This window comes from Harpia harpyja, chromosome 23 (genome assembly GCF_026419915.1).
Source record: "Harpia harpyja isolate bHarHar1 chromosome 23, bHarHar1 primary haplotype, whole genome shotgun sequence".
In the NCBI taxonomy this organism is placed as follows: domain Eukaryota; kingdom Metazoa; phylum Chordata; class Aves; order Accipitriformes; family Accipitridae; genus Harpia; species Harpia harpyja.
The window spans coordinates 7,289,927-7,307,510 of NC_068962.1; the positions used below are offsets into that span (position 1 = coordinate 7,289,927).

Below are 17,584 nucleotides of genomic sequence, written 5' to 3' on the forward strand. Positions count from 1 at the left end.
AGTTTGAATATAGGTTTGGTGGTTTTTTTTTTTTTTTAGTTCTTTACCTCCTTGAAAAACATTTCTACTTAATTCTATTTAGTTGATATAGAGAGGTAGTTGTGTATAGACAGATACAAAATACATGATTGTGCTTAATTGTATTTGCCTATTTCAACTGGTGAGTAAAAACTTTTATTTGCATTTACTTTAATGTGATTTTAAAGTAAGTAAGTGAATAACATGAAGACATTACTAACCTAGAGGAGCTCATTGGGGCACTTTAACATGCAATCCACCTCACCAGTACATCTTCCAAAGCATGTACGTGGTAACAAAGTATTTGATAGGGCAGACAAAGGTGTCATCCAAGTGATCCTTCGGAAGGCTCTTTGGCAGGTAGCAGGATGTTGGAGATTGTATGGCTAGCTGAAAACCCACTTCAGATGGGAGGCTGGACTACATGATGTCCAGAGGTACCTTCCAAACAACATTTCAATGATTCTACAAAAACCTTTTTGTAGCCTTGTATGGCTCAAAGCAAAACACAATCCTCCTCAGACTGCAGTCACTCTAGGGTAAACGTAATTTCTTGCAGAACACTTTTGCCCTTGGAGTCTGCATCTTCTGTATCTGTATTAGCCCTTTTCTCAGTACATTATCTTCCATAAATTATTAAATCATAAGAAAAATACTGTCAAAGTTATGACACTGAAGAAAGACCTGACCAATGTGCACTCTACATCAATAAGACACGTGCCTGTTTTTAACAGGAGGTAGTCTGGGGTTTATGTGCAATACCATAAAAAGATTCCAGTCCCCCTGTAATGAAAAGTAGACACAAAGTAAGATCCACAAAGGTGTAACATTTGGAAAAGCCTTTATTCTAAGATTAAAAATGTATTTTTCATTATGCTTCTTTCAGCTCACTTATAATTACTTAATAATAACCAGTGATTATTTCAAGGCCAATGCCTCAAACATATTTTAGGGTGTATTTTATGGCATTTAATCTCCTAAAGATATTTTAATCTCTATTTCTTCAAAGTATCAGCTTTTGCTCTTATCTTTTTCTAAATAAAAATACTACCAGAATGCATGAAACCAAGATGAAGGAAATGGAAATGGATATTGCTAAAAAAACCCAAAGCATTGCTGACCTTAAACGGCTGCTTCAGGAAGCAACAGAACGCGAACATGAGGCTGATAAAAACTTACAAGATCTAAAAGAACAAGTGAGTAAAATTTAGCCAGATGACTCTGAGAATACATTGCTTAATATTAATTAATTTCTTTCTAATGTCTATATTGGCAGAGTACATTTTTTTTCTCTAATCCATGCTTTTACAGGTTTTTTCAGTCCTAGTTGCCCTAATTGTACATTTACATATTTTAGCCAATTAATAAGGTTTACCACATATTATCAGTATAGTCATAGACTATTCTATGCAGTCTTAAAGGAAAATTAATCTTTTTCTACTGTATTCTTCTGTAGGGTTTTTTTATTATAGTTTCACTAATCCCATGAAAGCCTGTAGGTACAGGTACTTCAAATGGTCTTAAAATCTTTCTAGCTTGTTCCACAGAGCAAGTTTGCTGCAGGGACTTCCCTCTTCCTTCCAGGTCTTTTTTGGGGGATTGACTTTGCCATCCTGGAGGGGATCTTCATGGCTGTTTCCCATATGGCCTCTTACATGCAGTCCCTAATAAGTCTTACAAATGTTATTTCACACATGGAAGAGTTGATGAATTTTAAACTCAGGTACCCTTGAAAAGATGTATCAAATTTTGGACTTTTAAGTACTCCCCAGATGTAGCCCTGTGACCATCCACCTTCTCATTTATTAATACGTGCATGGTTTTCTTCCCCAGGCATCTTGTACTGGCCATTCTCAGTGTAAGGTATTGAATACACAACTTTCAATATAGGAAGTCATATATATTATGTAAGCAAGTAAATGTGTTCAATAAATAGAACTTGGAATTGAGTCCTATAAAACAATTATTTTGTTAGTTTTTGCTTGTTTTCCATTTTTTAAAGTCAGCATTATTAACGTGAAGTGTGTACCAGCAGCAAAATTAACAGAGAGATAAAATTATTTCATTATGTGATATTACTCTGGAGCAACACACTTTGAAGTTTCTTTTGTGTCTCAAATACTGATGAAGGGATGTGGTCATGGTTAACTACATTTCAAAGATTGTGAAAAAAGCCAAATCCTTACCGTTTTAGGTAATAATAGAACAGAAGCCTATCACTAACAGTAGCCTTATGAGAATTTATAAATTGTCACTGCATTCAAACACTGTATATAGTCTCACATCTAAACCACTAATTTTTTGCTCCTGCATCTTCTACTGAAGGGCACTTCCAGAGGCCAATGCCCTCTCCGGTCAGGGACCTGTTCTAACAACTGCAGGTCATTTCTAGTCAACATACGCACATTTGGGTTTTCATTGCAAAATCACAGGCTTTTCGTATTAAAAAAGGAACTTGGACACCTAGGTATGCAAATAAACACATCAGTAGTATTTTTAAAGCACTTAAATGATTTAGGTGTATCACTTCCTTAAGCATGTGTATAAATTATACTAATGTAGCTATGTGTCTTAACTTTCTTTGTAGATCTAACTTTTGAATACTTTTTTCTTCACCCTTCATGAAATATGTAGCAATGATGTATACTAACTTTAAAAAGGCTGTAGATAATTAGCTTTGTGGAAACTGTTACTAGATGAACACTTGGGGTTTTTTCTGTCATAACCTAGTACTTGGTTATATCCTTAGTATTATTTTCATTTGTTTTTTAATCCTGTATCAAAGAGAACTCCATCTGAACTGCATTATCCACGGATACTGTTTTCAACAGTAAAACTTTCTTACTTTTTCTTCTAAGGTTGAGCTTCACAAACACTTTCCTGAAGGTGCAAGGACAGAGCAAAGCCTCATCAGGGAGCTTCAGCTTTTAAGGTAATGTACTTTTAAATAACTAAATAAATACCTCAGCCAATACACATGAAATAAGAATGATCAGGAAATGGCCATTGCGATTTTTAGTTATATATTTCATATTCCAAAATATTTTAATATTTTTTTTAAATTATTCTAAAACTGTTTTATATTCCAGATTAACTAATAATCGGTTAGAGAAAGAAAAAGCGGAACTAGCTCACCAGGTGGAAGATTATAAGCACCATGTACACACATATACAAGTGAAGGTCCTGCAGCCGGTAATCATTTTCAATACCTAAAATAAAGATCTTCCTGTAGTTTAGGCCTAAAACTATTTTTACTTAATATGTGTGTACAAAATTATAATAAACCTATGGAATTATTTGAATTACATTATGCCAGAGTACTGTAAACTGGAGCAGACTATGGTCTTGGATTTTTGAGTACTTATACAAGCTTTTTATAGAGAAGTGTTAGTAAAAATCTCCATAATTAATTATCTTGAACAAGGGGCTGTAATCTTTGTAAGATTTCCCTCTCCAAGAAGATGCATAGTTCATGCTGCCCTTTGCTTTATAAACCTCAAAAGACTGCTTGCAAGATGTCAGTCATTCACCGAAACCCTCTTGCCTACCCCTTTTGCCTTGGCTTCCAAGCTGCCAGAGAATGTCTCTTTCCAGATACCAGCTCTGTGAATGATTTAAGACTTAGCAGGCATCAGTCCCACAGGAAAAGCAGAGCACTAGAGAACAGCACGTTGCCATGACTGGGAAAAAAACCAAAGCAAACCAAAACAACAACCCTCTTGAAATTATGAATACAATTAACAAGATCCTTATACTATGTTATTTCCAAATTTCCTGCGTTTAATTCAGAGAAACCGTACATGTCATATTTCTCAGAAGTGTGCTAATACACTGGCCACTGGAGTACTGCGTTCCATCACGGGAACTAGACACCACCACCTAATTTGTACAAGAACTAAAGAAAAGCCCAGATGACTTGAATTTTTGGTGGTTGTTGATCCCAGTTGGGTTTACACGCTTTTAACTGTTTCAGCTTTCAAGAGATGCAGTTACTGTAACAAGATTATTCATGTCATTGATTTTTCACTACCTTAAATTTCATAACAAATTATCATTATTTTTGCAGGACATAATGAAATTGTAGAGAAGGATAAAAATGACAAGTTAATGACAGAAATAGCTGACCTTCAGACACAGTTGAAAGCCTCAGAGTTGGAAAAACTGCAATTAAAGGTGAGTTGCCAGGATCATCCTAGGCAAGATAATGAGCAAAATTACAGTAAGCTAGAAAGAGCTCTTTAATACCTAAACTAATATTTAATGACAAAGTCAATTGCTAAACATTAACTTTATGAAGCCTATTTTGTTGTTAGTGAATGTGCTGTTCGTGGGTAGATTTTTGTGTCTCTGGAGAACATGCTTATTTTCTCATCATTTAGCCCCCTAAGAAAAAGGCAAAAAAAAGCTGCTGTTGACGTGTATTTCCTAAGTTCTGGATGAAGGTGGTACTCCTTTGTTCTTTTTAATAGGAAGAAACAAAAAAGCTGAGAAGAGAACTAGAAAACTTTGACCCTTCCTTTTTTGAAGAAATTGAGGATCTGAAATATAACTACAATGAAGAAGTAAAAAAAAATATTATCTTAGAAGAAAGATTAAAGCAGCTTTCTGAAGAGTTTGGCGTTCAAGTGGATAGTCCAGGCAACGTTTCTGTTGATTAGACTAATGTTTAGTATCCTCAGTATTGATACAGAAAATAAATTCTGGGGCAGTTACATAATATTGATTTATTTGTCTGGTTTTATCTTGGAATGATACAAGTCTATTAAAGTTACAATAGTTTGGCACATACCTAAGAGTGCAGAATTGGATTAGTCAACAGATTATGGTCAGTATTTATATACACCAGTCAAAATAAAAGTGAGTTTTACCTCTCCCAACTCCTTTGCAATATTTTAATTCAGAATAGTAGGATGGGTAATACACAGGTGCCAGGTGAAGTTGAAACCTTGGACTGACTTACCCTAAAATTGAGAAACTCTTAAAATGTGCTAAGTATGCTAAGTTCCAGATCGATAAGAATATGTAATTTGTTCTTGCTGTCTCGTGCTATCATACTTCTTAAACTACGGACTCAGGGTCATCGTGCTGGATGTCTGTTCTTACATCCCTGGTTATTTTTACCTCAATTTTAGAAAATCCAAGAACAAAGAATTGAAAATAAAGTTATAGTATTTCAGGCAAATTAATGGTATTTTTGTAGATAAATGATTTTTCATTTTGTATACTTTATATAGCTGGATGTATACTTTTATAGCACAGATAAAATAAAGCCAACTCAAATAATCATGCTTTCTCACCTTTATTATTTATATGCCATCTTACTTAATATGCCCTCGATGAAGTTTCCTCATTGAGATGGTCTGAAAATAGGTATATTAAGCCATGTATCTCTCTAATTACTAAGCATCTCCAAAATAGAACTAGTATACTTTCTATTATTTACTCTTTTTGTCCCAAAATAGTGGAAGTACCTGTAGGATATAGCTTAATTAGGTTTTCAAGTAATAGCGTAATGCTGCAGCTTACCAGTTCAATAATACAGTGAAAAGTTTTCCCCCAAAATTAAAAGAAAATATCAAATTTCAGGACTGATTCTGGTCCCACCTGAAATATGTCCTTTACTGTTAAGAAACAACTAGATACTAAGTCTGAATCCTACATATAACAGTGTCAAAATATTTATAAAAGTGCAACCTATGGAATTTTGACAGTTGATTGCATTCATTAGCTAAGCTATTAGGACCAGCCAGTGATAGACAACATACTTCTTAACACTTAACTATAACAGTTTCCAGAAATGGCTTCAGAAGTTAAGGATTTTTCAGAACTCAAATAAACATGCTGAAAGCTAGATCTCAGCTCTGGGTGTCAGATCTCTCATTATATAAAATCAGTCATTCTGGAAAAACTTAAAATGATACAGTACCTAGCCTGCTGCCTAAGCTAGAAGATTATTTGTGAAGAGTTCTGTGGTAGACACAAGTAAGAGGAACGCAGCACATACATAAAACAATTAACTTACTTAAAAGAGAAAAATCATTTCAAGCATCAAACTTGATATCTTTGAGTCTGTCAAATCTTTGACCATCCAAGTTTGAAAAACGGTGAAACAAACTCTTTGGTTCAAAGTCACAGTCATATTTAGTTCTATTAAAAGAAATTACAACAGGCTGAGAATTCAGGTATGTCTCTGCAAGTGGCCAGTGTAAACCAAGATGATGGCGATGGAGCTAAAATAAAAAGAAGTAAGATCAGTTTAGAGATTTTGATATAGTAGCCCAACAGTTCCCAACTTGCGGGGTGTGGGTGTGGGTGTGCGCGCTTTAATTCTAGGCTCCTCCGTATTAGGGCACTTACAACCATTAATCAGTTACCTGAACAACACGAGTAACAATGAAGCACAAAAGGCAAATGAGACCCAAGGTGTCCTCCACAGCTTCAGAAATAACATAAACTTGCTAATTAATCAAAAATCACATTCTTATTAACAATACTTCTTCTGTAAGTCAACATTAACAAGAAGTGAATTTTTTAAATAAAAGAATTAACATTTTAAAGCTTAAGTGATTCCTATACAGGGAGGCAAGAAAATACTATTTTATGCTCTCAATTACTTTAAGTTAGTAGCATAACGTAGATAATGAAAAAGTTTAATACGTTGTCATTGTAGTGATTCACCGCCTTGACTAATTCTACTGTCACCTGATTTGCTAGGAGAACATTTACTACTAAGGAATTTGGAAAACAAGATAAAAAATGAATACCTGACAATACTTCACATATTATGAATTATTATAGTGGTTTCCACATGCCTGTCTAAATATTTACCTTGATTAAACACCCATCACGGCAGTGCCACACAATTCCTTCAACTTTACCCTCACTGCAGCCTTCAAACCAAGACACTATGTCAGTTTGTTTCAAAGTAGGTGGATTCTTTATCTCAAATGCTCCATGTGGTACAAGAAGATGTAGAGGCTGCTTCTTGCTTCCTAATCCTATGTTAAAAGAAACAAAAATCTTCCCGCTAGTTACATACGATAACAAGATTTTCCTCACTTTTGTTATTACAGCTATCTTAAAAGCACTCTATAAAGGCAGACTACTATTAGATACTACAACATTGTCCTGCCTTTAAAAAAAGTTAAATGTGGTTTTAAGTGTCAAATGTAGCTTTTTCCTCCTCATGTAATGTTTTATCTACATCAAATAAACATGACATAGAGATTTATACGTTTGTCTGCTTTGTCCTTGTGGTCACCTCCTCAGTAACCATAAAGCTACTAGGTAAGTTCTTCAGGCTTCAGATCATGATCCATAGCACAAACATCTTAGTTCCTGAAAATCTGGCATATTTTCTTAGGAACATGGATTAATACTGAAGCAGGGTTGTTAACAAATGCAGTGCCTCTTCACTGACTGTTCAACAGAAATCTTCATCTAAGAATACAGCTATTAGATTTTTTTTTTTATGCAGTTCCTTTACATTCTGTGAAAATGCTTAGACCTGGAACTACTATTTTTCCTATCCATCCTTGCAAGTTATCCTAACAGCAAAGCTCAGAAGCTAGAACTCACTTGTGCTCACACCTCATTTTTCTTTTGTTGTAAGGCTTTTAAAGGGAGAAGCCATAACCAAAATTTAGCTTAAATTACATTTCCTTAAAAAATATACATAATATTTAATAATTTAAAAACTGCACCTTATGACTAACTCCAATGATGCAAAAAAAGAAAAAAAGACTGAATAAAATTTTCTACTTTAATGTACTAAACAGCATCAGAAGAGCAAATAAAAAAAAGTCAAGAAAAGGTACCAACAGTCAATCTTAAAAAATATTTTAACAGTAGTATTTGAAACAACTTTTCCAGTCAAAATATTTTTTGAAAGACTAAAGCAAAGCATTTTTATAGTAACTGGTAAAGAACAGGTGCAAAGAGGTTTAATAGACATAAACACTCTCATGACAGCTCGGCTTTCTGAGGTGAGTATTTTTGGTAAGTGTTTTTTGAGCTAGCCCTTTCTCTCCTTTCTAAAAGGTTACATTGAAAAAAAAGTTCTAAGGTAGCAAACTTATACAAAGAAAATGCATCATTTTCACTCAAAAGTATCACTAAATAAAAAAGTATTTAAGAACAGATCATACAAACTTACCATATGGATTTGCATTAATATTAGTCCCAATAAGCTCCAATGTTTGTTCTAAAATTTCCGATAACGGCACTGGACTGATTTCCAGAAGCCCTGGGTCAGCATGGTGTTTCAATAGCAGCGCTATTTCAGCCTCGTAATTTACAACAGATGAGTGCCAGCAATACTGCTTACTATTTTTCTCCACAGGCACCCAACCTATGAGAAAACATTGCATTTACCAAAGTAAATTTCTGAAGTTATCAAATGTGTACTAGAACTGTACATGCATTAAAAAAACCCACAGTTAACTACAAACAGAAAGAGTAACAAGAAAAACCGTGTCGTACCTCAGAGGAATGCAAGTGTGACAACTATGCCTTCAGTTGAAGCCCTTTAAGTAGATTAACTACTACTTTTAACATTGGAACTAATTCTATTTCACTTCAAAAATTGAAGCCCCCCCCCATTTTACCTGTGCTGCATCATAGGTACCTGGCATATGTCCATTCTCATCGGGCAAAGGATTGCCATTACAGAACTCTATGTCCTTTGCTGGAATCCAGGTATCTGGAACAGGCTTGAAATCCTCTTCAACATTCCAAACAAATTCTAGACATATAAATGTAACATTAAGTTTTTGGCAAACTGTTAGCCAATTTTATGTTTTGATCATCTTTCAATGCAAGTATTAAAATACCATTGATCTAAACCTTGTTTTACAGACAGTAGTCCCAGTTACTTTGTACAAGCACCGAGATCTGGCACACTCAAGCACTCTACAGTTAGGGGGTTTAAAGAAGCATAGTAGCCTTTGAGTAGTTTAAAAGTTCAAAAGTAACTACGATCAAAACATAGCTACCTAAATAGCTAACCTTATATTTAAACCAGAGCCAGAGAAGTAGAATAGAATAGACTATTTCAGTTGGAAGGGACCTACAACAATCACCTAGTCCAACTCCCTGACCAATTTAGGACTGACCAAAAGTTAAAGCATGTTCTTAAGGGCATTGTCCAAATGCCTCTTAAACACTGTCAGGCTTCTTTCTCTGTAAAGAAATGCTTCCTAATGCCTAGTCTAAACCTCCCCTGGCGCAGGTTTGAACCATTCCCATGTGTCCCATCCCTGGACCCCAGGGAGAAGAGCTCAGCACCTCCCTCCCCATGTCCCCTCCTCGGGAAGCTGCAGAGAGCAAGGAGGTCGCCCCTCAGCCTCCTTCTCTCCAAACTAGACAAACCCAACGTCCTCAGCCGCTCCTCACAGGACATGCCTTCCAGCCCTGCCACCAGCTTTCTTGCCCTCCTCTGGACGCATTCAAGGACCTGACCATCCTTCTTAAACTGTGGGACCCAGAACTGCACACAGTACTCAGGGTGAGACCGCACCGACGCTGAATACAGCGGGACGATCCCCTCTTTTGACCGGCTGGTCATGCTGTGTTTGATGCACCCCAGGATGGGGTCTGCCCTCTCGGCTGCCAGGGCACACTGCTGGCTCCTGTTGTGCCTGCTGTCGACCAGCACCCAGCACCCAGATCCCTTTCTGCAGGGCTGCTCTTCAGCCTCTCCTCTCCTAATTTATACTTGTGCCTAGCCTTACTCTGTCCCAGGTGCAGAATCCAGCATTCGGACTTGTTAAATTCCATCCCATTAATCATAGCCCAATGCTCCAATCTATCTAGATCCCTCTGCAAGGCCTCCTGTCCCTCAAGAGAGTCAACAGCACCTCCCAGTTTGGTATCATCATCACACTTGCCAATGCATTCAACTACTGCACCCAGATCGTTGATAAATGTAGCGAACAGAACTGGCCCTAGAACTGAACCCTGAGGAACACCGCTGGTGACCAGTCACCAGCCAGATGTAGGCCCATGTACTACAACCCTTTGAGCTCTGCCCTTCAGCCAGTTCTTCACTCAGTGCACCATGAACCCCCTTATCCCACAGCTGGACAACTTGTCCAGAAGGATGCTGTGAGGGGACAGTATCAAAAGCCTTACTAAAATCCAGAAAAACTACATCCACCACCTTCCCTTCATCCATGAGGTGGGTGACCTCATCACAGAAGGATATCAAATTGGTTAAAACAGGACTTTCCCTTTGTGAACCCATGCTGACTGTGCCTGATGATTGCATTAATCTTAAATGCCTTTCAATAGTACCCAGTATTATCCTCTGCATATATTTTCCAGGAACTGAGGTTAGACTAACAGGTCTGTAGTTCCCTGGGTCCTCTCTCACGCCCTTTTTGTAGACTGGCGCAACACCGGCTAGCTTCCAGTCAGCAGGGACCTCCCCAGACTCCCAAGACCTTTGGTAGATGATGAGAGGGGTCCTGCCGTAACATCCGATGACTCCTTCAGTGCTCTGGGATGAATCCCATCAGGCCCCATGGACCTGTGAACATGCAGCTGAAACAGCTGGTCCCTTAGAATTTCAGCACCCACAAATGGAAAGTCACTGTTCCCACACTCGTGGTCTTCCAACTCAGGGGGTATCAGTATTATTAAAGACTGAGGCAAAAAAAGCACTGAATGCCTCCGCTTTTTCTTCGTCCCTTTTAGTCAGATGACCATCTTCAACAAGTATCGGTCCAATGTTTCCTTTAGACCTCCTCTTGCTGTTATAAAAGGGCCTAAAAAAGCCCTTGTTATCTGAAACAACACTGGCCAGTTTCAACTCTAACTGAGCTTTGCCCTTTCATGTCTTCTCCCTGCATATACGAATCACAGCTCTGTAATCATCCTGCGAAGCTTGACCTTGCTTCCAGAGATCATACAGTTTCTTTTTCCTCTTGAGCTCCGCGAGGAGTTCCCTGTTCAGCCAAAGTGGTGTTCTGCCCTGCTTACTTGATTTACAACACAGTGGAATTGCCTGCTCCTGTGCTTCTAAAAGGTGGTTCTTAAAGACTGACCAGCACCCGGGGACTCCTAAGCCCTCAAAAGCAGATTCCCAGGGTACTCTGCTAAACAGCTCCCTGAAGAGCTTAAAGTTTGCTCTCCTGAAGTCCAGGGCAGCAACTCTACTGTCCTTTTTTCTTATTACACTGAAAATTTTAAACTCAACCATTTCACGATCACTGTGACCAAGGCAGCCACCTCCCATCACACCCCTCCCCGAGTCCTTCTCTATTCACAAACAGCAAGTCTAGGAGGGCATCTTTCCTAGTTGGCTCACTGACTACCTGTGTCAAGAAGTTCTCTCCTACAAACTTCAAGAATTTCCAAGATCTGCTCGTCACAGCCATATGATATTACCAGTTGATGTCTGGGAAGTTGAAATCTCCCGTAAGGACAAGGGCTACTGATCCAGAAATTTATCCTAAGTGCCTACAGAGTAACTCATCAGCGCTTACCTCCCAGCTGGGCGATTGGTAGTAGATACTGACTACATCATCTCCTTTGTTTTCCATTCCCCTAATCCTCAACCACACCATCGCTAACTCTAAGGGCTGTACAACCAAACCTCTCCCTTACGCATAGTGCAAGGCCTCCACCTTGCCTGCCCTGCTTATCCCTCCTGAACAGCCTGTAGCCCTCCAACCACAGGACTCAATCCACCAAGTCTCACTAATACCAATGATATTGTAGCTCTGGGAGGTGACCAATGCTTCCAGTTCATCCTGGTTTTTTCTCATACTGCGTGTGGTGGTGCACAAGCATTTCAGATATGCTCCGGAGCCCTCAATGCTCCCCGGAGGGTTGCAAATGTTCCCACTAGCACCACCACCCTCCAGTGATGCCATGCCAACCCTTACCTACTGCAGTGCTGTTGGTATCCCCTTCCCCAACTGATTCTAGTTTAAAGCTCTCTTGAAGTAAAGTTAAGACTGACATTAAGAAAAATTGAAGCAGGATCACTGACATTTCCTGTGTTAGACTATAGGTGTTTTTCCAACTGGATAACTTACATTGACAAAAAGAAGGAAAGAAATCTTCACTAACCTTTGCAATCTTCCAATGAATACAAGAATCGTTTAAACCTTTTTTCAGCTTGCTTGTTGGGTTTTCGATCCATCCTGGCCCATAGATAGGGTTGCCCTAGAGTTTCCAGAGGGATAAAAATCAGCAGTTTACTGAGGCAACCACACCCTGCAGAGTACCGAAATCAACCATGTAAAAGGCACGATAGGCCTTCTCATTTGCCACTACAGAAATCTTATATCCAAAGACACTACTTAAATTCATAAGTTAACTGCCGTATATGAATCTAAAAATCTATTCGTAGAATCGTGGCTAGTGTAATACAAAGCTTCCTTACAATTGCAGGTAAAGGCATGAACCCCAGTGATGCAACGAACCACCACAGTCTTCTCCTTTCCTCCCCACTTTCATACTTCTTTTCATCCTCCCCAAGGAAATTAGACACCCCTTATTATACAAGTTCTAGTGCGCAAGGAAGATTTTACTAATAGGAAATTTTAGAACTGGAATAGGTCCCCGATTGGCATGTTCGCTGCAACCAGACTTCCATGTATTTTAGAGAGTAAAATCTGTAACAACTTTATAAAACACCTCCTACGTTTATGGTAAGTCTTACTTTGTGGTCAAGGTGGTTAATGACACAGGAATTCACAACAGCTGTGATCCAATGGATCATACAATAAAAGTGAAAACAAAGTAAAACAAGGCTTCTAGCCAACATAAGAAATCTGCATACGGATCTTCTTTATTACCTGTATAGGTAGTTACGTAACAGCAGGTTCCGTCCACCTTTTCAGTAGGGATTGCATTGTATATATCTGCCTCTAACGCCTTCCCGGTTATAGCTTCAGTTGCCAAAACTTTAAAGGGCTGAAAAGAAGACAGGTATTTTAAACCCTCATCATGGCTGTTTCTCACATGGATCCTTGCTCCTCACAGCCGGCCTCTGTAAGTCCAGTACTACACATTATGTTGCTGATTTCTAATGCCATTGAAATACACCATTGTTTCTTCAAGACACGACAGCCTGGGAAATGCTCTAAGACAAAAGAACAAAGGCAATCTGTTTGCAAACTCTCTCCCTCTTCTCCGTTCTCAATTAGTATTTACAGATGACTTTGCCTTCCGCTGCAAGTAGTGCACATAAACTAGAAGGGTCCCAGTCCAACGCTACGAAAGTTTGAGACGTGCCTTCCTCTGTTACGATGGCAATAGCGATTCACCGTGACTAGCTGCTCCAAGCTTGCAGTTTGGAGCTGAAAGTCAATAGCACCATGTTAGTGCAATACACAGACCCGTGCGATGCAAGGTGGCAAAAGCATCCTGGCATTAAATACGTAGTATCGGTGCTGCCAACTAAACACGCTTCCGCTTAAGAAGAGCAAGGAAAGAAGTGATCCAGGGGTCCGAGACAAATATCCAGCCACAACTAGCCCCCATTTCCAGGAGGGCTTCTCTAACAGTTTCCCTGCAAACATGGAATCAGTTGCGGCTGGATTCCAGTGTTTTCCTGGATAATCAGCACCCCTCCCTCCTCTCTTCCCAGCCAGCTTTGACTTGTGAGCTGGGCACTGTCTCTTTCTGCTAGCAAAACACAAAGCAGGTCCTTGTCTGAGGCAAAAAAGCCTCAAAACAGAATTCAGAAGTCACAAAGTGGGAACCTTCTACGTGCTGTCGTTGCGTTACAGGGCTGTTTTCTATTTCAGTAATCAGATGCGGCATACGTGAAGGTTTTAGGAAGATTACACGAAAAAGAAAACGTTCAGGGGGGAGAGAAAACGTTCCTGTTGCTTTTCCCACCACCACCACCACCGTTGCCACCGCCGCCCCCCTTCTTCCCTAGCAGTCATCGCCCCCTGTATTACCCTTGCCTGCCCTTGAAAACCACAGAAAATAGCGTAGGCCACTTCCAGACCTAACCCCCTGTCGGCTTTTTCTGTGTGAAGGAACAACAGGGTAGGGAAGGTACCCTTACGTGACCATTACCGAGATGCTGTTGGTACCGGCGGTCAAACAATTAAGTTACCGACGTTTTGGCAACCGTTTCAGCTCTGCCACCCAGAGGGCAAACACCAGCGAGACAAAGTCACCCAGATGCAGCCGACAGACAGCATTAGGAGCCACTACTCAAACCGGGAAAGGCAAGCTGGAGGTCTACAGCTAGGCAGGGGAACGGCACCCCAGCCTGTCCCAACACTGCCTTCTGCATCTCGGGAAGAAACAGCTCTGACTGGGCTCCGCTGCTTTCACCTCGGCACGCACTCCACGTCTCGCAGCCTCCAACCAGTCCTTCCCTCAGAAGCCGGAGGTGCCAAAACAGCAGCAAAAAAAAAAAAAAAAAAAAGAGAGGCGCGCTTGGCTTCGCCCCACGAGGCTCACAGGCCCGCGGGGACGGCAGGGCGGTTTCACACCAGCTCCCAGGGCGGTCCCCTCGCAGCGGCCTCACCCCTCGCCGTGCGTGACCGCTGCCGACACTCGGGAAAAGCACACGCCGCACCGGGCTCAGCACCCCGGACGCCCCTTGCCAGCAGAAGAGCGGGACGGAGCCGAAATGGCTCCCACGCGGCCTCTCCTTCCCGCGCGGAAGGCGGGGAGCTCTGCCGTGCATGTCGCTCAGACGCGGCCCAGCGACTCCCCCCCCCGAGCCCGAGCCCGAGCCCGAGCCCTGGCCCTGGCCCTGGCCCTGGCCCTGGCCCTGGCCCTGGCCCGGCCCAGCGACTCCCCCCGCCCGGCCCCGTGCCGCCCCGGGCCACCTGGCGCTCCCGCTTGGCCGACGGCTCCTCCTTCACCTCGGTCACGAACAGACACGGCACCTTCCGCTGCACCGCGCCCCGCCGCCTCATCGCCCCGGCCGCCCGCCCGCCACAGCGCCCAGCCGCGACTGCGCCTGCGCCTGCGCTCGCGGGGCGCGGCGGGAAATGGAGTCCGTCCCCGCCCGCCCGCGACGCATGTGTGCGCCGGGGCGCGGCGCGGCGTCGGCCGCCTCTCTCCGGCAGCCTCCGGCCAGGCCGTGGCTCCGTCGCTCCCCGCCGCTCCCCGCCGCTCCCCGCCGTCCAGCCCGAGCCCGAACGCGACCCCGAGCCCGAGCCCGGGCCCGGGCCCGGGCCCGGGACAGCTCCGCTCTCGGCAGCGGCGGCTCCCGCCGTGGCGCGGCCGCGCCGCGCCAGCTGTGCTCTGAGGCGCCGGCCTGAGGCGGCAGCTCGCTCCCGCGCCGCGGCCGTTGGCCGTCGTCGACCTTTGGCCGTCGACCCTCGGCCGTTCCCCGGGCCGGGCAGCCCAAGTTCCCCGGGGCTGTCTTCTCTGCTTCCCGGGGTGCCACACGCCCAGGCCGGGCACAGGGATGCCCTGTCCCCAGGGCGCCGGCACCTCTCCGGCTTCGCCTGTGCCTCCCCCGGTTCCCCAGTACACCTCGGTGTCTGTGGTGGCTTGACCCGGCGGGACGCCAGGCGCCTGCTCGCTCGCTCGCTCCCCTCCTGGGCTGGGCAGCTCCTCAGAGGGCTCCTGGGCCGAGATCCCTCGCCCGCCACCGGCACGGGCAGAGCAGACTCCGCTCGCTCGGGGACGGCCGTTCCGTTTATTGCCGATGGAAGCCCGGCAGGGCAATGAGAAGGCCAAACGCAGTCTGAAAACGCCTTCCCCCGAGCCCCGTCTGCTTCCCGGGCTCGGATTTGCTCCCGACTTCTCTCCCTCCTCCCCCCGAGCGGCGCAGGGGAATGGGGGTTGCCGTCAGCTCCTCACGCGTTGTCCGGGCCGCTCCTTCCTCCTCACGCTCTTCCCCTGCACCAGCGTAGGGTCCCTGCCACGGGAGACGGTCCTCCTGCCACGGGAGACGGTCCTCCTGCCACGGGAGACGGTCCTCCACGAACCCCTCCAGCATGGGGTCCTTCCTGCGGGCTGCAGTTCTTCGCAAGCTGCTCCAGCGTGGGTCCCTTCCATGGGCTGCAGTCCTTCAGGCACAGACTGCTCCAGCGTGGGGGGTCACAAGTCCTGCCAGCAAACCTGCTCCAGCGTGGGCTCCTCTCTCCACGGGGCCGCAGGTCCTGCCAGGAGCCTGCTCCAGCGTGGGCTCTCCACGGGGTCACAGCCTCCTTCAGGGTACATCCACCTGCTCCAGTCCTCCACAGGCTGCAGGTGGAGATCTGCTCCACCGTGGACCTCCGTGGGCTGCGTGAGGAGGACAGCCTGCCTCACCGTGGTCTTCCCCACGGGCTGCAGGAGAATCTCTGCTCCGGCGCCTGGAGCACCTCCTCCCCCTCCTTCTGCACTGACCTGCGGGTCTGCACGCTTGTTTCTCTCCCATACCCTCACTCTGCTCTCCGGCCGCAGTTTCTGAGTCCCGGCAACTTTTTTCCCTTCTTAAATATGTTATCAAAGAGGTGCCGCGACCGTTGCTGACGGGCTCGGCCTTGGCCAGCGGCGGGTCCGTCCTGGAGCTGGCTGGCATGGGCTGCGTCGGACGTGGGGAAGCTTCTAGCGGCTTCTCTCAGAAGCCACCCCTGTGGCCCCCCACCGCGCTACCGAAACCTTGCCACGCAAACCCAATAGAGAATTAATTCTTCCTGACCGTACCTTCTTCTGTGCCTCCTTCAGGCAGGGCCATGCAGCTACAAAGAGCTCCTGTTTGGATAGCTCTTGGCAGTGTTAACACTGCCTGCCGATGGCTGCTCCTGCCCCCAACAGTGCATTATTCATGGCCCTCATCTGCTCTCCTGAATTTTCCTTCCCCTACGCCCCCCAGTCAGTTGCAGGGGTTACAGAACTGTGGGAGCCTTTTCACATCGCTTCTCCGCTCGCAGGTCTCGCCAGTACTCCCCACCTCCATCCCAGTCAGCAGTTTCATTCGGTACTGTGGTGACGTCATTCCTGTCGAAATCCCCTTCTTCCAGTGACAAAGTCCCGGTGGCCAGGCATGCGGTATTTCCCTTCGCAGTTAGTCTTCAAGGGGCCACCCGCTGATACTCGAGTTACAAACAAGTTGATAGGCTCCTTAGAGAGACGAGGAGGCTTCCAGTCGTCTCAACGGCTTCGTACTTCTTCCCCAGCTTGGCTGAGCCAGCCTTGTACCGCTTGTGCCCACGGGGTCACTGGCGCCCGCTTCTCACGTACGCATCGGTCACCATGCCCACCGGCAGACCAATGGCGTACAGTACAGGTGTGCTCCGGGGATGAGTCCGTCCAGTCCAGTGGTGCTGGTTTTTCCCAAGGAACCACCAGTCACGTGCACTTCTGGCGGTGCTAGGAACCACTACTCCTCTTTCTTGAATTCTGCCTTGTGTCTACCTCCCTTCTCTTTGGCTTCATCTGTATCCTGATGATCTTCAAGCGATGGCATCCTTCTCTCCTGAGCTTGCGGCTCCTTATCCTTTCTGCGCTGCCTTTGATGTTTCACTTGAAACGTTCCCAGGCTTTGATCTAACAGTGCTCTGAAGCGTTCACCTGCGAGTCACTGGTGTCTCTCAGTGTTGCAAATCTGACCCCCTGTCCTGGGGATGACCGTATGCCTTACCATTT

The 17,584-nt window shown here is 44.3% G+C and overlaps 2 protein-coding genes across 2 annotated transcripts in view; one reads left to right on the plus strand and one right to left on the minus strand.

Annotated features, from left to right (window-relative positions):
- CEP290 (centrosomal protein 290) overlaps nucleotides 1-5,303 on the plus strand; it is a 56,286-nt gene extending 50,983 nt beyond the window's left edge. Inside the window, exons 52-56 of the mRNA XM_052774166.1 lie at nucleotides 1,073-1,214; nucleotides 2,877-2,950; nucleotides 3,108-3,211; nucleotides 4,086-4,192; nucleotides 4,489-5,303. Of these exons, the coding sequence (XP_052630126.1) occupies nucleotides 1,073-1,214; nucleotides 2,877-2,950; nucleotides 3,108-3,211; nucleotides 4,086-4,192; nucleotides 4,489-4,677 (616 nt within the window). The 3' untranslated portion in view covers nucleotides 4,678-5,303. The remainder of the gene's footprint in view (nucleotides 1-1,072; nucleotides 1,215-2,876; nucleotides 2,951-3,107; nucleotides 3,212-4,085; nucleotides 4,193-4,488) is intronic.
- On the minus strand, nucleotides 4,729-14,940 carry LOC128135534 (uncharacterized protein C12orf29 homolog). The gene is made up of 7 exons (XM_052774557.1): nucleotides 14,827-14,940; nucleotides 12,826-12,943; nucleotides 12,095-12,190; nucleotides 8,646-8,762; nucleotides 8,175-8,369; nucleotides 6,848-7,017; nucleotides 4,729-6,249 (listed from the first exon to the last, which is right to left on the minus strand). Exons 1-7 carry the CDS (start codon nucleotides 14,914-14,916, stop codon nucleotides 6,061-6,063), a joined length of 975 nt encoding a protein of 324 aa, XP_052630517.1. The 5' UTR covers nucleotides 14,917-14,940; the 3' UTR covers nucleotides 4,729-6,060.
- Nucleotides 14,941-17,584: the final 2,644 nt, after the last annotated feature.